This window comes from Rhamphochromis sp. 'chilingali' (assembly GCF_963969265.1).
Source record: "Rhamphochromis sp. 'chilingali' genome assembly, chromosome: 12".
In the NCBI taxonomy this organism is placed as follows: Eukaryota; Metazoa; Chordata; class Actinopteri; order Cichliformes; family Cichlidae; genus Rhamphochromis; species Rhamphochromis sp. 'chilingali'.
Window position 1 is genome coordinate 3,452,455 of NC_137939.1, and position 23,156 is coordinate 3,475,610.

The 23,156-nt window shown below is 44.8% G+C and overlaps 1 protein-coding gene across 3 annotated transcripts; it reads right to left on the reverse strand.

The window, feature by feature from the left end:
• Positions 1 to 7,276: 7,276 nt before the first annotated feature.
• Positions 7,277 to 22,667, reverse strand: fignl2 (fidgetin like 2). 3 transcript variants are annotated; one of them, XM_080898103.1, is made up of 3 exons: positions 22,530 to 22,667; positions 20,723 to 20,863; positions 7,277 to 11,696 (listed from the first exon to the last, which is right to left on the reverse strand). In XM_080898103.1, exons 2-3 carry the CDS (start codon positions 20,745 to 20,747, stop codon positions 9,643 to 9,645), a joined length of 2,079 nt encoding a protein of 692 aa, XP_080754229.1. In that variant the 5' UTR covers positions 20,748 to 20,863; positions 22,530 to 22,667; the 3' UTR covers positions 7,277 to 9,642. The 3 variants fall into 3 exon arrangements, with proteins under 3 accessions (XP_080754229.1, XP_080754230.1, XP_080754228.1); XM_080898104.1 differs by lacking the exon at positions 20,723 to 20,863; XM_080898102.1 differs by lacking the exons at positions 20,723 to 20,863; positions 22,530 to 22,667 and adding an exon at positions 20,031 to 20,393.
• Between the last annotated feature and the right edge of the window lie 489 nt (positions 22,668 to 23,156).

Here is a 23,156-nt window from a genome sequence, read left to right on the forward strand (position 1 = left end):
GTCATCCTGAAGCAGCAAAGCAGCCCCAGACCGTCACACTGCCACCACCATGTTTGACTGCTCTCTTTATGAAATGCTAACATGACTCAAACTCCCATGGATGCCCAGTCTCTTTCTTATTATTGAATCATGAACTGAGGTAAGTGAGGCCAGGGTTCCTTTGTGATCTCCTGCATAAGTTCTGGATGTGCTCTTTGAGTAATTTTGTTGAGCTGGCCACTCCCGGGAAGGTTCAGTATAGTTCCCTGTTTTTTTCCATTAGTGGATAATGGCTCTCACTGTGGTTCACTGGAGTCCCAAAGCCTTACTAATGGTTTTGTAACCCTTTCCAGACCGATAGATATCAGTGACTTTGTTTCTCTGCTGTTTCTTTAGCTCGTGGCATGACGTGTTGCTTTTTTAGATCTTTTAGTCTACTTCATTTCACACAAGTTTGGGCACGGCTAGTGAAACTGAACTCCCCTTTCCAAAAATGTGGTTAATCACAGTGAATACTCTTACTTTTTCACACATGACTAGTTTGGTTTGGATAGCTAAATTGAATCTTTATTTAAAAACTGCATTCTGTATTTACCCAGGTTGTCTATATATATATATATATATATATATATATATATACTGCAAGACCAGACTGACCAACCTGTGCACTGCCTGGATTGATTACAAGAAGGCCTATGACTCAATGCCCCACAGCTGGATACTGGAATGCCTAGAATTGTACAAGATCAATGGGACCCTAAGAGCCTTCATCAGGAACTCAATGGGGATGTGGCGTACAACACTAGAGGCCAACTCCAAGCCCATAGCACAAGTCACCATCAAGTGCGGGATCTACCAAGGAGATGCTCTGTCCCCACTGCTGTTCTGCATAGGCCTGAACCCCCTCAGTGAGATCATTAACAAGACTGGCTACGGATACCGACTACGGAACGGAGCAGTTGTCAGCCACCTCCTGTACATGGATGACATCAAGCTGTATGCCAAGAGTGAACGAGACATCGATTCACTGATCCACACTACCAGGCTATACAGCAATGACATTGGAATGTCGTTCGGACTGGAGAAGTGTAGTCGGATGGTAACAAAGAGAGGGAAGGTAGTCAGAACTGAGGGGATTGAACTACCAGAAGGCAACATTGCAGACATAGAGGACAGTTACAAGTACTTGGGGATCCCGCAGGCGAATGGGAACCATGAAGAGGCCGCTAGAAAAGCTGCAACCACCAAGTACCTGCAGAGGGTCAGGCAAGTCCTGAGGAGTCAGCTGAATGGTAAGAACAAGATCCGGGCCATCAACACGTACGCCCTGCCCGTGATCAGGTACCCTGCTGGGGTAATAGGCTGGCCAAAGGAGGAGATAGAAGCCACTGACATAAAGACAAGAAAGCTCCTTACCATGCATGGAGGGTTTCACCCCAAGTCCAGCACCCTGAGGCTGTACGCTAAGCGGAAGGAAGGGGGCCGGGGACTGGTGAGTGTCAGCACCACAGTCCAGGATGAGACAACGAACATCCAAGAATACATTGGGAAGATGGCCCCAACTGACCGAGTGCTCAGTGAATACCTCAGGCAGCAGAAACCCAAGAAAGAGGAGGGAGACGAGGAACCATCATGGAGGGACAGAGCCCTGCACGGTATGTACCACCGGCAGATAGAGGAGGTGGCTGATATCCAGAAATCCTACCAGTGGCTGGACAAAGCTGGACTGAAAGACAGCACAGAGGCACTAATCATGGCAGCACAAGAACAAGCTCTGAGCACAAGATCCATAGAGGCTGGGGTCTATCACACCAGGCAAGACCCCAGGTGCAGGCTGTGTAAAGATGCCCCAGAGACAATCCAGCACATAACAGCAGGGTGCAAGATGCTAGCAGGCAAGGCATACATGGAACGCCATAACCAAGTGGCCGGCATAGTGTACAGGAACATCTGTGCGGAGTATAACCTGGAAGTCCCGAGGTCAAAATGGGAGATGCCCCCAAGGGTGGTGGAGAATGACCGAGCTAAGATCCTGTGGGACTTCCAGATACAGACGGACAAAATGGTGGTGGCTAACCAACCGGACATAGTGGTGGTAGACAAACAGAAGAAGACGGCCGTAGTGATCGATGTAGCGGTTCCGAATGACAGCAATATCAGGAAGAAGGAACACGAGAAGCTGGAGAAATACCAAGGGCTCAGAGAAGAGCTCGAGAGGATGTGGAGGGTGAAGGTAACGGTGGTCCCCGTGGTAATCGGAGCACTAGGTGCGGTGACTCCCAAGATAGGCGAGTGGCTCCAGCAGATCCCGGGAACAACATCGGAGATCTCTGTCCAGAAGAGCGCAGTCCTGGGAACAGCTAAGATACTGCGCAGGACCCTCAAGCTCCCAGGCCTCTGGTAGAGGACCCGAGCTTGAAGGATAAACCGCCCGCAGGGGCGTGCTGGGTGTTTTTATATATATATATATATATATATATATATATATATATATATATATATATATATATATATATATACACACACACATTAGGAAGGAGTCAAATTTTTTTGTTGTGAGCTTGGTCGAGCGACCAAGTAGGCAAAACAAGGTAGTCATAACAACAGGAGTCTGAAATGTAAAGCATATTTATTTTCCCAACAAAAACAACACAAAACCGCATTTCTGGCTAACAACAACACAAACAGCAGAAGTTTTGGCAGTTTGCTGGTCTGCAGCAAGTGTTTGTAAATACAGTGTAGCAAACACTTCAATCTTTGGAGTGGACATACCACCAAAATAAGACCAAGGTCTGCCCTACGGTGCTCAGAGAAACTACACAAAATCCAATAGCTACACCCCAGACTCTGCAGGCCTCAGCATTTTAAAGGTTAAAGTTGAAGACTGAAGAAGTGCAGCTTGTTTAGACAGGCTGCCAGGAGATAACTGCTTCAGTTTCTCTAGAAACCACAACACTCCTAGAACAATGTCCTTTCAAAAGACAAAACCAAAGGTGTGTAGATTTTTGGACATAATACGCAAACACTTCATGCTAACGCTTCAATTTAACAAATGTAATAGTTATCACCTTCTTCTAATTCAGGAGAATAATGCAAAGTTAAACTACATAATAATTTCACAATCTTTAATCAGGGGTATAACATGGCATAAGATAATATTATAATCCCACACTAGCAAGACAGTGATTCCTTTTTAATTTGTTTTGCAAACACAGCACCTGGTCTCCTTGCAGTCCTGGTCTCCTTGCAGTCCTGGTCTCCTTGCAGTCCTCCAGTTGTTCTTTTGCAGCAAATCTACAACAGAACTACTGGAAAACAAAAGAAGTGTTGCAATGGACGAGTCAAAGCCCAGACCTCAGGTCACTGAAATGCTGTGGTTGCAGTCCAGAGCCACAAACCTCAAAGAACCCAAGCAAATTCACAAAGAAGAGTGGGACAAAATTCTTCTAACGACGTGAGAGACTCAATAGTTATTGAGTTATTGCTGCTAGAGGTGGTGCTGCAAGCTGCTGCTGCATGTGGTGTACCAAGGATTTACAGCACTGCATAGTCAAATGAAAAAGAAACCTTCCATATGTGTGCATGCATTCATAGAAATCTTGTGCATGCAGCAATATGCACATGTAAATCTATCTAAGTATTACTATTCTATGCACATTCACATTTTGTAAATATGGGCACTGATTCATTACTGTCTTAGTTCAGAATGTAAATCCATTTTACTATAATTCTGCTTTAACAATTTATATTTTATTAACATCCCTAACATTTTTACCTCATGATGATGGCATTAATAGTTATAGCCTTTATCTTATGTACTGTACTTACAAGTAAATGCAATAACGATACAGATTATACAGTGTTTATACAGACCCTGTATACAGAAACATGCACAAGCCATTCTAGCTATTATCTGTATGACAAAAATATGTAAATATATACATATGCCTTCAGGATCTGATGCATCTGCACACTAGAAATCGTTAACATGAATGTAACAGTTCACTCTTGCATCACATGTTTATTACATACTGTAGATTTAAATTTTTACATATTTTTAAAATAGCTGTATGAATTATTCCAGCATCATTATAAGGTTGAGTCCTTTCTAATGTAATTTGTATTGATGGCTTTTAAGCACACGCGTGAAAGTCTTGCCAAGTGAAGCCAGCAGGGGTCGTCGATGTGTTGAAAAAGCTCAGCTTCTGTTTTGCTTTTTCTGGTTTTGAATTTGCAGTAATTGAAAGTCATTATGGTTTTTTGACAGCGTCGGTGTTTCACATCCTATTTTATTATCACGGTTGGTGATTTCAAAACAACTCGAGATTGAATGTAGTGTAATTATAATTTAATAATCCGAGAAAGAGAGAGAAGTTTGCATGAATGTATATGTTGATGGGAATTTGCACAAGAATAAAACAAAAACTCTGCAAAAATTCAGTTCAGGGGAATCAAGAGTGGATTCCTTACATAATTTTGTCACTTGTGGCTCTGCGGTTTCACGGATTAGCCACAGGGGGGGAGTAGTGACATACATACAATCTGCCACATGTTCAGGGATATGAAATGTAGCGCCGCACAGGAGCATCTGCAGGCTACCCAGCATCAAGCAAATCTAACCTAGTAGAATATCTAATGTTAACCCTTTGATCCCCTTCTATAAGTATCCCTGTCTAATGCTCTTCTCTCACTGATATATATTTTTCGTTGTTCTTAAACACACAGTCTGTTTTTTCTCCTGTATATCTATTTACTATTTATTTATTCAGTGATCACACTTTGGTCATGTGAGCGGGGGGCAGAGGCCAAAGTATTTTAGCAGGACATTCCACCTGTCAGATCTAATTTCCTCAGAGCTTTGATTGACCAACACAGAAACAATGCTGCGGCAAAGGCTTGAGCTTTTCCTTTAAAAGAACCTGAGCAGTTTCTTTTGTGTCCTTTGTTTTTTCTTGCTCAGTGCGGATTTTCCATTACGTATGTGGCTTGAAGGTGCAGACTTTACATAATAATTGTGTTGATGATTATTCTTTCGTTTCCCCGGTGTTGTCTCCTTAGCCCTTGTCTCTCTTTTCGGAAATGGCAAAATATTTAAAGCCTAAAAGATTAGATTCAGGTATTTGTGGTAACAGCTATGCCTGTTATTAAAGAGAGAGCCTATATCTAATGTTAAATGACAAAGAGCTTATTCTCTAGGAGGGCTGCACACTGCCACAATGTGATTTCTCTGTCACCAGTGTGGCAGGCACTGGAGCATATTCTTTAGATTTCTGCACTAAGCTCTGTGCTTCTCTGACGCTGTTTCGGGGTGCTCTTAGGTAAAGGACGCTCAGTGCAAGTTTGCAACATCTGGAACCAATACAGATGTGCTAGCTATCTGTGGGACCGGGGGGCTCGGAGGTTGTAGGCTGATTTGAGTGGGTTGGGGAGTGAGGGGCTGGGCTAGTTGCTACTTTGGCCCTGGGGGTCTGTGTGTCCCTGACTTCAAAATAGACTTGATTGCTAACAGCTGGCAGTCCTAACTCACCCCGTGTCAGACCTGCCCTCTGATGTCAACCTTGTCAGTATCAAGGCCTGTACAATGGAAGGCCGGCAGCACGTATAGGTAGGGAGGAGATCTGTGTCGGGGTGAAGTGAGATTCAGAGAATGACCCTTTTTTTAATGATAGTTGTTACCATAAATAACATTCGGGTTTTGGGACCTTCAAATCGGGAGCATTCAATGACGATGAACATCATCGTCATTAGTTATGAAGTCTGAGCGCACGCTGGAAAATATTCAGTCTTATGCTGCCTGATCTGAGAGCACAACATCAAATATACAAGCAGATATTAAAAACACGTATTATCAGTCCATGTCTTGGTTAGATTCATTTGAGAACATCTTGTTAATCTTACATGACCACAACTTCATATTAAACCCACCCAAATAAAGAAATTAGTCTGGCAATGAATAAATATAAATTTTATATTATTCTGAATCTTTGCTTCTGTGTGCCGCCGTCAGGGAAATGTGGCTGCGCTGTGTCCTGCTATTCACTACCACTTTATCAGTAAATAGGACAGCGACTCATTAGCATCTTTTATTATCCAGTTAGAAACTCTGCTCGCCTAATTACCTCCAATCAGCAGGGGGACAAAAATGATTGACTTCCTGGAGGACAGAACCCACTGTAGGACAAAAAGGACAAATTGCTTTTCAGGCTCTTCCTGGATGGACGTCAGGATATAAAAGTATTAAATGCAGAAGGTAACCATATGGGTTTTTTTTTTTTAAGTACCCTCATTTGGTCAAATAATTGCAAACCCCCTCACTGCAGTGTCATCAAGTAGTGAGGGCAGCACTTTATAGCTTTATATGCGTCTGCTGCTTGCAGAAAAACGCGTTGGCTTCAGACCACAGTTGGTAAAATATTAGTAGCATATTTATTCATCATTGTACTCTGAAAACTCTCCCACAGCCACTGCGTGATCCGTCTACCTTTACAAGGTTATGTTGTTCTGCAGATAATGTTATCGGGATTGTGACAGCAAAAGATATTAAATAATTTTTAAACAGCTGCGGAGACAATTATCCTTCACCAGAGGATGAAGGGCAGCTGCTGCACAAGGTTGTGCTTATAACAGAGCTATGTATCATTATTAGGCAATTAATTACTCTTGTCATTAACGCCAGCAGCACCACGCTTCCACCGGGATTCATTCAGATGTTTCAAAACGCCCTTTAACAACCTGTAACCGAGGAGTGACGGATTCTGTTTTCAGACTTAAGCTAAACTTTTACTTATTTGCATGGAGTTGCTCAAATTTACTTTTTAGTTTTGAGTGTTTGAAAGATGTCAGGAAAAGGCCAGAAATAGCGCAGGCTAGGCCGCTGGGACGAGCTGTTGTTTACAGACAGTGACAGGGATGAAGGACCTCTGTGCTCTGGTGTTGGGCCTTAAGCCTCAGGGGTGTGTTCGCACTGCTTCTGGATGCTACAGCAGACACACACACACACACACACACACACACGCTTGCAGACTGGCAAAATTATGTGCACAGTATCCTCGGTTGCCTTATCTTCATTACTCACATTTACAGGAGTCTTTTCTGTCTTTAACAGCACCTAATATGCTGACTGTGCAACCAACTGTGTTAATTCAGTCCAAGCTAAAAAGATCCAAAGCCCTATGATTTAACTTTGTGCGTAAAACACACCGTCTATGTAAGCAACTGACCTCGATGCTGGGATCAACCATAGCTATTACTGTTACGTCAACCAGTGAAAAACTGCAACGAAATAAGTACAAAGTAATATTGACAAATTCTGTTTAATATTGTATGATACTCTTATCTTAAAATACAGTCTTTTCTGAGGTAGACTATTACAGTTCAAGAACATAATCATTTGTTTTTGTTTTTTTAAACAGACATCAAAAAAGACATGAAATAAATACTTTCATGTACAATATGCCGCAAAAATGAGGTAGAAATGGTTACAGAAAATGTACAATAACCAAGAACAAAGTTACTGTGATAACAGATCCAAATGTACACAATAAAAGCTTGTTTTGTTGGACAAACTGTGAGAAGTACAGGGGACAGGCAATCAAAAGGTTTTTTAAATTTATGTAATTACCAAATGAATTATCGCTTGCAGTTCCAGCACAACGCTGATGGGCCAGGGGTTGTTCTGCTAGTTGGAAAAGGTGTTTCTTTGAATTTCCAAGAGGGCAATCAGTTTAGTCAGTGGGGGCTGTATGGCATGACTGAAGCTACCAACTGGAAATGGAGGTCTGCACTGTGCTATAGGGTTGCTGGACATCAATCAGACCCCTTCCACTCCAGAGGAATCGGTATAAGAAGAGGGGAAGGGGGTGGGGAGAAGATGCAACGCCACATGGCCACTGGGTTTTGTGGCCAGGGGGCAATCCAATCTAATGAGATTGCATCGGGGAGTGAGAAAACCAGAAAAAAAAGAAAAAGAGTGATGAGGGCGGGAGAGGCGGAGAGAGGAGAAGGACGGTAGGAAATATTACATCATTCTGTTTATACCTCCTCAGGACCATGGCAACAGTCTAATGCACACAACCTCTGCTGCTGCAGACAAAAGACGGGTTTTTCCCACTTATTAAAACAACCACAGAGCTGCTGGGAAAGGGGAGATTGCTTTGGATTGTCTACATATGTAATATGTACACATCAGCTGTGAATTTTCATACTTTGGGATTTGTTAAAAGCTACACATACTTCTCAAAACTCGTCTTTTTGGATGGCATCTTGTGCTTCGTCGTAGGTGATTGTGTGTGTTTATTGTATTTACAGTTTCAAGTGATGTTATGCAGCAGTGAAATCATAAAGCAGACATGCATATGCAGGATGTGTAAACACTAGATATCACAGATTTTTGCAAGCAGTTTGTCCAACAAAAAAGGAATATTTTCTGTATTCTACATAGCATTTCTTCAACACAATCGTCACTTCACCATAAACTACAATAAAAATAAAGGTTATAAGAACAGGGAAAAAAATGTATATATTCATATATAATAATACATGGATTTATGGCATCAAAAATCCTTTGAAATACCTGAATTACATTCAATGTTACTCTTTGTAGCAGATTCAAGTTTCTCTCCCGAGGTAAAAGCCTCGTTGAAGTGGGTACTACAAGACCGTCAGGTTTCCCCTCGCACCTTTATCTCACGCTCCGCCACTCTCTACTAAGACCCTACGATTACATACATTCTTTATTTCATATTTCTGAGGTAAAATTCTTCCTGAGCATTTCAAACATGACTACATACTACAAAAAAAAAAAAGCAGTAAGTGAAATCAAAAAAACAGACATGCTGAAGGAGAAGCTGGATGTGCAGGTGGATTAATGTGGCTCTAATTGAAGATTTCGAGGGAAACTGGACTTAAGGCGGAATGTGAATAATACAAAATTAAGTATGTGATCTTTAACATGACAGGAAATAAAAGATGCAGAATAGTAAGGAGAAGCTGCTGTTTCGTGATTTGGTAACAAGCTGTCAACATCAATACACCGATGTGAAGAACCAGCCCATTTGGAGAAATTTGAGACTACTGCTGCTTTTGTATTTGGTTTAACAAGTTTTTTTGGTCAAAACTGGTTTGCTGAAATGTTGCAGATCCCAAGCCCTTTGCACTGAATGATTAGTGGCAATTCAATGAGTAAATCAACATTTGGAAAGCATGGAAGTGGACTGGTAATAAATAGGATCCTGAGAGTAGCAGCCAAGGGGGAGGGGGGGAGGGATTTTCCAAACCCTGATTATCCATAAGCTTGGACCGCTTCACCTTGCAACAAATAATTGATTTTGTCCTGGACCCTGGCTAATCAGGATCTCTGAGTCATAAAACAGCTATCTGATGTTCCCATTGGCCAAACTACTAATACACTTAAACAAGCCTCATCCTTATTTTCTTTGGGAAAAACAAAATATTGCGGGTATTTACAGCAAAACAAAAACAGCACATCATTGCATGCTTCTGCCAGTGAAACAACCTTGTCATCTCTCCCATGTTTGTGAGCTTCTCTGGCTCTTTTGGCTGAATAATCTGTAATTACAAAAAACAAAAACATTCCAAAGGCTTTCTATGCCGATGCAGAGACAGGGTCATAATGCAGTCCGAGTACTGGGACTGGCTGCTTTCTCAGTGGCTATACATCTTGCTCCACTCTACACAAGTGTCCAGTTCCTTTGCGGTGGTGTGTGGCCGCACCTTGCAGAAGGCATTCTCGAAGTCTGTAAAGTCGGGGGGTTTGCTGGACGTGGTGAGGCCGTGCATGGCTCCATTTGAGGAGGATGCTGACGAGAGCACCTGCTGGCTGAGCTGCAGCAGCTCCCGTACAGTGAAGCCCTCCGTGCGCTGCAGCACACCGTTCAGCTCCCTCTCGCTCAGGCTGAAGCCCTGGGGCGACAGAGCCTGCAGCAGCACCTCTCTGCGCAGAGCCACATCTGGTAGGCCGACGTGGTATCGCTTAGCAAAGCTCCGATGGACAGCATCTTGCAGCAGATCTGGCCTTCCAGTGGCGCATACGAGAATCACCAGACCTGTGGTCCCCACCTGAGCTTTCTCCAGGGTGCTCAGCAGTACCTGCCTAAGGCCCTCCTCTTCCATGGCTTCCACCTGACTAAGTAGCACAACTGAGGGTTGCCGTGCCCCCGCCACCTGCAACAGAGACCCCAGAATGTGTTCTGCCTCAGGCTTCCCTTTAGAGGCCAGCATGGTTCCACTCAAACGGTAGAAGGAGGCCCCTAACTGCGAAGCCAGTGAGCGAGTCAATGTCGTCTTACCCCCTCCTCTGGGGCCGAACAGCAGGACGGCTCTTGGTGGCTGCACCACTGGACTTGGCCTCAACACGGGCCACATCAGGTCCTCCTCCAGGGCAGCTTTGACATGTGTGAGTCCAGCCAGCTCACCCCAGCCCAATGCGGGGATGCAGTCCAATAACTCCCCATTGATGAGGTCTAACAGCCGCGGGTCTGGACTCTTCATAGCCTCAGCAGTTGGAGCACATAATGGAGGGTGTTTGACAGCCTGGGAATGCTGCTGCTGCTGCTGCTGCTGCTGCTGGGTGAATCCCTGTTCTGTCATGCCATTCTCCCCCGTCATGCCTGTTGGAGGGCTGTACTGCCCTGCCGCCCCAAACTGAGGAGACACCAAGGGCTGAGAGGAGGGCTTACTGGGCTTGAAGGTCTGAGGGTCTGTGCTGCCTGAACTACTGAAGCCATTTCCATGGCAATCCGTTTTATCATTCACACTGTAGGGTGAGCTTCCCCCAGCCTTCACAGGGTCATAGCTGTATTTCCTGTACCGCGACCGGTCCCCACTCTCATCATCTTCAACACCCATCTCAAAGGCTTTTCTTTTCAATGTCCCTCCAGATTCAGATGTCCCAAGGCTTGTGCTCTGGTAACTATAGCTGCCTCCTACCACAGTGGGCCTTGAAGGAACAGGGGTAGGGGCCGGTAGACCTGAGGGGAGGTAAGTCGAAGAAGGGTGGCTGTAGCCAGGAGCAAGGCTGGTCTGAGGAGGGTATGTGCTGGGGGGGTAGTTGTAGACTGGCGTGGCAGGGCTATAGCTGGGCACAAGAGTGGGAGTCGATTGGAGAGTGTGGAGAGAGGCAGGGGGAAGTGCTGCGTTGGGTTGCGGACAAAAACCTGAGGAAAGATAGGTGCCATTGTAGCGAGAGGGGTACTCAGTGGACCCACTGCAGGAGCTGCTACCACTGTAACCTGAGTCTGAAAGGTTACTGTTCAATACTGACACGCTGCCAATCCCCGGAGGGCCCGTGGACGTGGCTGCAGTCTTGGGCCCCGAATGGCTGTCATGGCCTCCAGGAGGCCCCAGGGGATAGGCTTCAGTGCTGTGCGTCAGTGGCCAAGGCTCCAGCTCAGTCTTTTGGTTATTTAGGCTCCCAAAGGCCCCAGACTCTGGATAGGTGCCCACAGCAGAAGGCCGGTCATATGGCGAGTCCAGCACGCCGGCATACTTCTCAGCATAGCGCTTCAACAAGTTGGAGGCTGTAAGGGCAGAGATGTCGTCATTGGCCCAGGCGTAGTTGTAGGAGCTGCGGCTACGGCCAGAGTAAAATTCTGACTTGTGGGCCGGAGAGGAGGTGGTGGAGGAGACGTCCAGGTGCTGCTCAGGCCACTGGCTGAGGGGCTGGGCATGCTCTGGGTTCCAGTGCATCTTTAACAGGCCTGATAGAAACAAAACAAAAAAAACAGTAAATAAAAGTTATATTTTTCTTCTAAGTAGACTTGCATCAGAAAAATCATTACACTTTAAATTTAGACAGGAAAGCCTGAAGTTTATTGGTCATCATATAAGTTCATCTATGGCCATGTTTTTCTCCACAGTAGGCGTTTACATGGGCATCTGGGTGCAGTAACAGCAAGACTTTCCATGATCTTAACCATGGTTTTATTTATTTATTTATATTTAAAACACACAAAGAAAGTGTCAGAATGCCTAAAATTCAGTTTTTCATTTTAATTTTTAATTTGTGGGCAAACCGGGGGGGAACTGATCAGTGGGTTGGATGTGTTGTTTCGCACTTTCCCAGCTTATGTTGGCGTAGCGATAAGATCCCACTACTATTGCCTGTACTGCTAGCATCTGCAGATCTCCCAGAGGAGCTATTGTTATCTCCCTGTGCATGTTGCTCTGAATGCCTGCTCTCTTCGCCCTGCCCCCCCACGTACCACCCACCAATCCACCCACCCACCGTACACCAGAGCTCCAAAGGCCCAGTGGCCGGCTGGACACGGGGAGGGGAGAAATGAACAAGGGTGTGTGTGTGTGTGTGGACAGTGGTGTGGAGAGAGTGAGAAAGAAAGCAAGAAAGAAAGGGGGGTGGGTGGGTTTGGAAATGCAGCATAGTGTGCTATTCATCAGCACAGTCTCCTATGGAACATTGGGAAAGTGGAATGCCTGTTCCTCTGGCTGACTTCAGCAGTGGTCTAATTGATCATCGCTGAGTTAACAGGACAGAGAAGAGCAAGAAAAATCTGTTTTTCATGTTTCCCCTCATGCAACGGATGTAATTAACAATGTTTAAAAGCTGGTTTAAAAAAAACAAAATCACAATCTTATAATTATAGGATTGTTCATTTCATGAAGAGTGCTGCATCTTGCTGAGGCACTAGCTTGACATTCCACACATAGCTTGGCATTACTGAACTGTCATGATTTACCCCAAGGTGAGGACTACGTCAGTCACAAACCGGGAGGTAAAAGGGAATATGGCGAAAGTCATCATTGCTGCCGTCTCTGCCTTTCCTTCAGCGGACGCCTGATGATTCATTATTCATGGCTGTCTGTGTGTGTGGAGCCAGGACTCTTATTGCCATTTAAATCAAAGCTCAATATCCACAGTCCAAGATTAGAAGCTGCTGCTCTCTTGGTCTCTAGCTCACTCCCAAACTTTGGCCTCCCTCCTTACCCAATTTCCAAACCTCCGCGTGTGTGTTTTCAGATTACGCCTGTTTATTCAGTCAGATGAGACCGGCAGACCAGATGGCCATTGGATTATCATGTCCTTCATATTCAAATGCACTGCCTTAAGTTCTCAATGGCCAAACCAGTTCAAGCGCTTCCCTAAGCTTCACCCAACCCACAGAGCCTCACACCCACGGCCACAAGATGTACAAGAACAGTCTTGCACTGTGTTCACTTCTATTTTTAAAAACATGCTGAAGACATTGGCTTGTCCACACCCAGATGACCACTTTTTTTTTTTTTTGGTCTGACTTGCAGGTCTTTGTCCAGGCTGCAGAAACCATATACATGTCCTGCAGGCCCTTCCCATCTGCAGCCCAACCAGTTTGTGAGCAGCCCCAATAATGGGGCCTGTGTGTGACAGAGATGGATGAGAGCCCAGGGGAGCTCATAAAACCTGCAGTGGGAGGGAGGGATGGTAAAGGCAGGGATGGAGGCAGGGAGGGGAAAGAGTGGACAGCAGGCACTTCGTCCTTTCTAAGCAGACTTGCGCAGACATTAGAGGACTCAGTGAGGCGGGCTAACTGCTGTCCTCTCCATCATTAGAGTAGTTCTAATACAGGATGGTACACTACCCCGCTGACCGGAGTAATGACCAGCTGCCCGTAACTGAAAAACCAATTCACTGTTAAATCTGAGCGTTATTATAATTCTTCCACAGAGCGATGCGAGTGATCATTCACCCCTGATGAAAACAGCGGGGTTGCTGAGCAGTTTAGCGTCCCATGCAATTAGATCTTTCCCAGTGCTGGACTGTGGTTTTAGTAGTAGGAGTAGTAGCACTCCACAATGAACTGAGCGAGCGCTAATCTACACTTCTGCTTAAATCAGAGCCATCGCGCAGATTAATTCACTGGAGGGACGGGAAGAAACCTAAGATTAGAAGTAGGAAATCAGGACAATGTGGACATACTGTGGATAGCAGTGCAATCATTAGATTAACTTCAATACATGCTTTAATGCGATGCTGGGTTGTGACATAGAAGCATTAGCGCTGCTAATGCAATCACTAAATGTTGTAATCCATTTGCAAGTAACACTGATGAGCTGATATTTTTATTTATGCGCCACCATCCCCTGAACTCCGTCTCATATAAAAGACGACTTTTATGATTTGAATATTGTTTACAAATATGAATCCAATACAATCGAAGCTTTTCTTCATGCTAACAATACAAAGTAAAGCTCCTCTGTGATCTAAATATAAAGTGTGTAATGTTTTCTCTTTCATCACTTACGCTGTTAAATTTAAAGTGAATAAAAATCACTTGCAGTGACCAAGTTCAATATACACAGATAATGACATGGCTCTTCTGTTGACCAAGTGCGACTGAGTGTGGGGAGGTTGATAAGAACCTTCTGTGTATGCATATAAAACTTCCCACTGTTTGTGTGTGTTCTTGGCCCCAGGAGAGACAGATGTTCTGACCGCCTTACTGTCTGTGCGGCCATTGTGGCGGACGACCATCCAGCAGACGTGCACGGATCGGACAATCCAGTTGGCCCTGAGACAAAGCCTAAAGGATCCTATTGTCAGGGCCCTGTCTAATTATGGAAATCTTATTAATCTATTCAGCAGCAGTCTACTGACAGCTTTTGTGTCAGCCTGGGATTTATTGAGGAACTTGTGTGAGCTGCATCCCATTGTAGGAGTGTGTGTGATGAAGACAGTGGCACAGCTCACTTCAGCAGAGACCAGCTTTCCTTTGAGGAGGCCCTAAAATTAAAATTAGACTACTTATGCCAAACGGGGGAGCGTGTGGGGAGTGCTGTGATTTCTGCCCTCAAATGCTCAGATCTGCCACCTGCAAAGTCACAGAGTCTCCTGTTGACTGGCTGAAACTGAAGTAGCTCGTGGCCCATAAAGGCTGGTATCGCTCTCGACTGCGTTGTGGTTTCCTATAAAATAAGTATCAGTGAGTGAGGTGAAACCTTATCTTGGCTGGAAGCCCCGAGACGGAGGGCTCCAGTGCCATTTCACAGCTCCCCTGAGGTTGCTGCTCCCCCCCTCTTCTCCATTCCCGGCACTTTTGTTTTCCCGGCCTCGAGGAACAAAACGGACACGGATGCAACAAGCCTTCTGGGACTGTGGGCTATTAAACCGCGCCGAGTGCGAAGAGGCCGCTTGTAAACAAGAGAGCTTTGGATCAATTTAATCTGGGATATATTCAGAGTTCAGCTCCGCCCCATCCACAGACCAGAAAATAAATACATCTACACAACACCAAAGTTAATGCATTTGTTACATTGTTTCTAATATTTTATTTATTAACAAGAAAAGCTAAGCTGATAGAAATGATTGCTTAAATAAACTTAAAATTTGCAGTCTTGGAAATATAAAGAGTTACCCTCCAAGTCTGGCCAGCTATTCTACCTGAAAGTAAACATGAAAAAGTAGACTTGATGCCTAAAACAAAATTCTTTCAATACCTATGAACAAAAAGTTGCAGAGAGCACAGTGTCAAATTGTTCTGAGAATGCTGCTCCGGCTGTTGTGGCAGTGTGTCAGGAATTCAATTGAGACAACTTCTCAGAAAACAGCCACTTCAAAAAGGGAGAAGAAAAAAAAAGCTTAAAAGGGGCGCAGTCACACAAAGCACCGCACACCGATATTGCAAAAGGGGAATGAAAGTGGAGAAGGGCAAAGTGTGACGGGCGTTGTGTTTGTGCTGATAAATCACAAAGTTGATGTTCCAATGACCGCATCAGTCGGGACATGTTCAGCGAGCACAACCTGATCGATGAGTTATTGGACAAAACTCACGCTTGGCACTTATACATATGTAAGACAGACTTTTTCCCTTTTTCGTCTGAACTCTTTAAACACAACTGCTCGTTTTCAAAACCCAACACATTGCTTTGAATAGGAAATCTCCCAAATGATCATCAGTTTAGCACGCAAACCACGAAGCAACTGAAAATCTCTTGTGTATGTATGTTATCTTGATTTGCTGTTTCAAGCCCTTGAAGTCCTCTGCTCTCAAGTTCACTATGATTTATGATACTAATATCAAGCAGGGCATTCTTTCTAGGCTGTATGCTGCTGCATGCTACCGGTGTGTCGTAAAAACACCAATCGGAGACACCGGCCACATTTCACAGCCTAGCTGGTGGACAGAGTAGAAAATTGTCTCTGGACGTTTTCACACTTTGGTATGAAATACACATTTTATCAGCCCCTTGCACAGTTCAGACCTGAAGACGGTGATAAAGATAATAAATTCCTGCCATAAATTTTGGATTATTTCGTACGACACTCGCGTTACACCGTGTCGAGTCACCCTGTGCATTATTACCCCACAGTCGCAGAGGAGCCTCTGTGATTGTGTGGGGTATTGCCAAAACGCCGTTAGAGGTCGGCTCTTCGGACCCTCGTCGACCCACGTTAAAACGGGGATAATGCGCACCCGACCAGCGGGGATCATCATATATCAGGCATGCATAATTGGAGATTGCTGAGGAAAATTATTATAAATCTAATTCTCAGTCGCAGGCCTGCTATCACTCAAATGAAACACAATCCCGCGCTAGGCCTCTCGCTGCATCTGGCTCATCTGCTCCCTCTTCATGTCCCTAAAAAGATGTAATAACAGAAGAGTGCGGGAGCTCTGTTGGGGAGTTTTCACACCTGCTGCCCAGAGCGCAAGCAGACGCAGCTCTTTTCAAAGACGCCTCACCAGTACACTCCCAGGAGGACAGAGCCCATCTCCTGCAGTGGCATTGAGGGATGTCCTCTGTGAGTTTTTTGTGTGTATGTGTGTCTCTATCTCTATACTTTCATCTTTCTGTGGATAGAGCTATCTGCACTCCATGCATCAGAATGACAGTTTGACTTACTCCTTTTTTGTTTCACCCTCCTCTGGGATTGTTCCAGGCCAGCTGTCAGAAGAGTTTTTGTCAGCGTGTGAAGCTAATATTACTTCATGAGAGGATAAGGACAAAATGACCAAAGTGTGTGCGGCTTTTTAAACTTAATGATACAATTTTAATACCTTTGTAATGCCATGTAACTAGGATAAGTGAAAAAAATAAATATCGATTCAAAATAAAACAAAAGGGTAAATTAGAGGCAGATTAATGTTCTGTGGCATTAAAAGTTGCTATTTTAAGCAGAGTGGATGGAGGTGGAGCAGCGGCCAAACTACCTGATGGCATTTTGCTAAACATTGATTAATTGACAAACGTGTTTAGAATTGCTAATGAGAGTGCAGCAAAATGCAAAGTCCTGCCTGAGAGCGAGCACGCTCATTTTGCGCTGCTTTTCTCAGCACTCTCCAAAACTAGAAAGCCTCCAGAATAATTGCTGGATGCGTCACTTCATGCTCGTAATTTTAGAAACAACTCCCCCATCCCCCGTGCCTGCTAATGCACGTCCACAAATGGCAGCGGTCCGTCGACCCCCCACCCGCCTTCCCTTCAAGAAGGAAAAAAACAAAAAACAAAACAAAAACAAAAAACAAAAAAAACAGGGTCCCTATTTTCTGTGACTACAGGCTGGCTTTAGGTCATTGTGTCCACTAATATATCAAAGAACAGCTGTCCTAAGGCTCTGTGATGACCAATCACCCCTTCCATCTGTCTCACCCACCCAATCTCTCTCTCGCTCCATCTCCTCCTCTTCAGCTCTGTCTTTTCCCTCCAATCTCCTATCTGTGTTTCTCCGCTTCTCCACCTCCCTTATTCCCCCACATTCCCACTGAGCATCTTGCATCCCCCCCTCTTTTCTATCCAAATCCCTTGGTCCCTCTGTGCTCTGAGCTTATACTCGCGGCACATGGACAGCTTTGGGATTTGTTGTTTTCTGTTGGTACACACACACAAATTAGAGAAAGCTCGAGTGACATTCCACAGCCTCTCTTCTTTCTAGCAGAGCGTTTTCTGGACATTAGACTACAAACACCTACAAACACTCGAGACACGACAATTAAAGTATGTTATTTCTCAAGTGTAGTAATTTACTAATTAGCTCTGCTGGTGTGGAAGACGTGTCACATTGTCGAGCTCTGAATTCTGCTGCCTCAGGAATCCAGTTCAGCGCTGCCACCCGAATGAGCCTCACCACCCTGCTTCTTAATTGGACCCTTAATGGGAGCGGAGGTCTCCTTAATGAGCTGATAAACCCGTAGAGAGACAAACCACAGAGCCCGTGAACTCACAGGGCCTGGGTTCCTAACCTTCTTTTCTTGTGGACGTAGACGCAAACGCACACAAACACGCACGCACACACTCTGGTGGCTAATTGGAACACATTCACACCCAAACTAATGATCCTAGCACTTATTCGCACACACTTTAGGCTGTGTGTTTACTCAAGGGCCTCACAGACCTCCTTCTACTGCACCACTCACTCTGCCTACAATAGAGATACGCGCTGGCACGGCCCTCCAACCTCCTCCTTCAGGAGCCGGGATGAGATCTAGTCTTTTTTCCTCCATACAAAAACGCTCCATGACTTGCCGGAGTCATTCACAAAGACACTCACACAAAACACAAAAACAGAGCAAGAGAGAGAAAGGAGAGGGGTCAGTCAGAGGAGAGAGCTATAAAAACTGGCAGATCTGGGCTCTTGTGTGTAGTCGCTCTGGGAGTGTGTGTTTGTATATATGTGTGTGCGCATGCATTCTGTTTTAAAAGAAAAGGTACTGCTACACCAGCAGGGGCCCCCAGCAACAAGAGTTAGGGCACTCTTGGGTTGGCGGCCTGGGACTGATTTAAGAGTGTGTTTGAAGTGCAGATTACAGATTCTTTGCACCAAATCCCTCCAGGAGTATCCATGGCCCCTGGAATCTCTCTCAGGTTTCTCCGCAGGTCCGGCCATAGCTGCTCACCCCAGCTTGAAGTATTCTGGACTGGCCGGAGACGGGGACAAGGGCTGAACAGGCTAATATAGAATCAGACACTCAGACACCGAATAATTATGACATCTTATTCATTAAGTCGAAGTGGTTCTGATTCCCCCCCCCCCCCTTTAAACTCTGTGTCGGTGTACCTGTCCTAAGCACATGTCACCTTGTTTGTGTTCATACAAGGGGACTTGACTCAGAACAGAAATGCCAACAGCAGGAGTCAGAAGTAGCACTGGGAAGCAGGAATGCTCCACATTCCCACAAAGGGGATTCCAACATGGAAGTGAGAGTCTTCACATGCACTGCACATACTCAGCGTCCTTATCTAAAAGACAGTACGCCGAGACATCACAATCAAGCACAGGGGCATATTTGTGTGTCACGCTTGGTCTGAGAATAAACGGCAAAGCCTACCGAACACTGCTGCACATGCTCATACAATCCCCTGTGTGAACTTTGCATGCACAAATACTAGCAGGCCGCTCTGAAATGAGCTCGCCGCTGCAGAAACACTGCAGAACAGAAATGCACCACACATGAAAACCCATCAAGCTGTTGATCTGAGAAGATGAAAAGAAGCACTGTGTGTCCTGATCACAACAGCAAGCCACACACAGAGGCCCACAAAGCCTAAAACATAATGTACCGGAAGAGTCCTATGAAGGACCAACAGTGTGTCATCTCCGAAGGCATGCTTACTATTCCACCATCACTTTGTGACATTCTTAGACTCGCTGTCCATTTCAGCAGCGCCGAGTATAACTAGTGAGTGTGGACCCGCAGGTTGCAGGGAACTAAAGGAGTAACCTGCGAAACAGGCCTTTCAAATGCACGGCCAAACTCGGTCTAATTAGGGTCTGAACTATAAACAGCGTTTAATCAAAAAAATTAAAAAAATTCTGGGAGCTGGCAATATTTCAACCACGAGCCACTTGTGAACGGACCGGTTTCAAAACAAAAACGAGAGGTCAGCTACTTATTTGGGCATTTAGAGGGTGAAATCCACCAAAAGCAAACAAACAGCCATGGTTACTGTCAAACATCTGCTCGTGATGCTTTAATCAAACTCTGTTTTCCAGTTTGAATTCACACGCCCACGCGCTCGCCTACACTGCGACCGAAGCCACATTTAAAAACACAATCAAAAGTTCCTACAAACCATTTTTAAGTAATACTTTTTAAATTGACCTTTCCATGTGATTTCTCCTCCTTTTCTTGTAACTGTCAAGCCAATAATGTTCCTTTGAGGCCATTTAAAGAGATGGGAAAAAGGCGCTCGAGGCCGAGGCCACGGAGGCAGCCCCATGCTGGCCGGCAAACAATGCCGTTTCGGAGAGCCGGAGCACTGGACTCTGACTCAAATGAAACCTGGTGGGAGGGTGCAAAGGGGGAGACGAACACTGGACATGTTAGTTATTAGATCAGCATTGAAGGGAGAATAGAGAGAGGGGAGGAGGAAAAAGCAGAGAAGGCAGGAGGCCGTGTCTGCATGTGTGTGTGTGTGTGTGTAAGTAAAATGACACTTTGAGGACTGAAGGGTTTCTGTAGTTTAAACCATCAGCCCTCCAACCTCTTCCTCTCCCCATCTGTGTCTTCCGTCTGCTGATGAAACATTCACACAGGGCCAGTGCCCGGGGTTTAGCATTTCCACAACGCACGTCAAGCAGGAAAGGGAAAAAAAGAAAAGGAAAAAAAGCCCAACACGTTTCTGATTGCACGATCAACTGTCAATTCTTCCTCTGTTTGCAAACTACACAAACACGATGTTCGCTCCTGTGTATTTTTGGAACGGAGACTCATTGATTAAGGCAAAGTCCAAGTGAGGGAATGAGGCCGTTTGGTGTGCAGAGCAGATAGAGAGAAGGGTATAGTGTACTCACTATAAGGGACAATAGGACTCAGCATTCTGTGGAGCTGGTCTCAATAAGGAGGAAGGCTGTTTTGTGAATGCCAGCTAAGGTTAGTGCCCGTCCGGCTGTAGTCCATCACTGGCATGAGGTTGCACTGACAACAGAACAGCCCTGAGAGAGCGAGAGAGAGAGAAAAAGAGGTGAGGGAGTTACTGGCTGCTGCACTGTGTGGACACTCAAACGTCAACCAATGCTTGCAAGGCGAGCTCACAAGCCAACACGCATCCAAACAAATTCAAATTCAAATTCAAATTTTATTTGTCACGTACACAGTCATACACAGTACGATATGTAGTGAAATGCTTGGACAACTACTCGTGACCTAAAGAAAACAAAAAAAGGAAAGGCTATGAATAAGATAGGAAATAAATATGAAAAATTAAAAAGGGTAAATTTAACTAGGAAGGAATAAAATATAAATTAAGGTTAAAAATGAAATAACTGTACAACACAAATTAGAATGAAGGGTAAATTTAACTGGGAAGAATAAGATAAAATATATAAATTAAAGTTGAAAATAAAACACAAGATTGAACCGGAATTTGATGGAATTATTGACCAACCCAAGAGCCCGATCAGCGTAACAAGAACAGAATTCAAACTGATATAAACACAAACACACACACGCACTCAGTCTACCAAACTGAGGCGCACAAGGGCGTTCATTATAGGCAGGCATTAAGCTGATTGTGAGGCTGCATCCAGCCTCTAAAGAGGGCTTTCTAAATCTGCCTCACAAAAAGACTCATGCATACCATTGCTCTGTGCACTGGGGCAATAAAGACTGCATTCTTAGGACACAGAGCACTTTTGGAGCCGTACTAACAAAATGCAGGGGAAAGATATAGCCAAAGTTCCAGCTGTCCAGCTGTCCAAACACATCAGCTTCAGCTGTAAAATGATTTAAAATGTATTTTTAATGTGGAAATCTAAATATAACCAGCTATTGTTTTTGTCTACTTTCAAAGATAAAGCACATTAAATTACACCAAGTCTCTATTTAGGTTGAAAAGTCAAGTTGTGAAAGAAATTTTGATCACGCACCAACTCAAATCAGCTTAACCTTCTAGTTTTTATTATGCTTTTCTCATCTGGAGCACCTCTCTGAAAAAGCCGTGCAAATAAAATATTTCCATGAAAGTTTTTTCATTGAGCCTTTGGGGTCATTAATGCTTTCTGTGAAAACCACATCTGTAGAATCTACAGTTCATTTATAAGTCAAATATTAAAAGTCATAAATTACATAATCTCAGATATGTAAACCAAGTCTTAAACAACCGTTTTATTTAATGCTCTGTTAATACTTTTGGCAGCAGTCTGTTCGCTTTAAAACAAACCTATTAAATACAGATTTATATTCATAAATGTACTGTTCACATAGAAGAGAAATTACGCAATGACCACAAGGCTATCTGTGGACACCAACAGGCAACAACACAGTATCAGACTACAAACCCACTCTGCTCCGACTGACAGTCAACTTTTACCACTCAGCCCAGAATAACATGCACACTACAGCGGCAAACCACAGTTCCCACTTAAAGCAAACACTGCCCTGCATCAGCACAGGTCAGAGCGAGGCTGAAGGGAGAAGGCAGAGAAAGCTGAGTTTTCTCAAGGAAATGTCTCATGGTCCTTGGCCAAACAGGAGAGCTGTTTCAACACGCTCAGTTCCCGTCTTCCTCCAACTTCAGCCCGGCCAAGTCAAACAGCAGGGATAGCAGCGGGCTATGACAGCAGATAAACACATAGATGCAGAGAAGACAAGCAGTCTTACCTATTCATGCCTGCATGTCCTCCATCAGATCTGAAAGCGCTAGGATAATCCCTGGAGCAGACCAGACCTGCATGTGCACTGCTATGCTTTTTTCCCCACATATGGGACACAATTCGTCTCTCTCTCTCCCTCCCTCTCTCTCTCCCCCCCCCCCCCCTCCCTCGCTCTCTCTCCCCCCCCCCCTCCCTCCCTCTTTCTCTCCCTCGTCAGTGACAGAGCGAGCGCTCAGCTCCCCTCCCCCATGGATCTCCCATCCCCCTCCCCTCCTTCTCACTCTTTATGCTAAAAGTATTTAAGTAGGAAGAGAGATAGAGAATAAGGGGAGTGCAGCAGGGAGGGTGGGGGACTGACCAATCATCCTCTGAAGGAGGGCGAGCGTGAAGGTGCTCGCTCATAATGAAACCTGGACACGGAGGACAGCGGAGAGTTTTTATTTGGAGGGAAATGCCCAGGGTAAGTTTGGTTTGACATAGGAGGATTAAGAAAGCTCAACAGCGGTCAAATTGCAGTGAAAACACACCGAGGAGCGAGCTCTTATTTCTTCACTGGCTGACTGAAACAGACACTTGACAACTGATCCTTGAAAAATGATATTCATCGCTTATTACTAATTAAGAAAGTATTTCT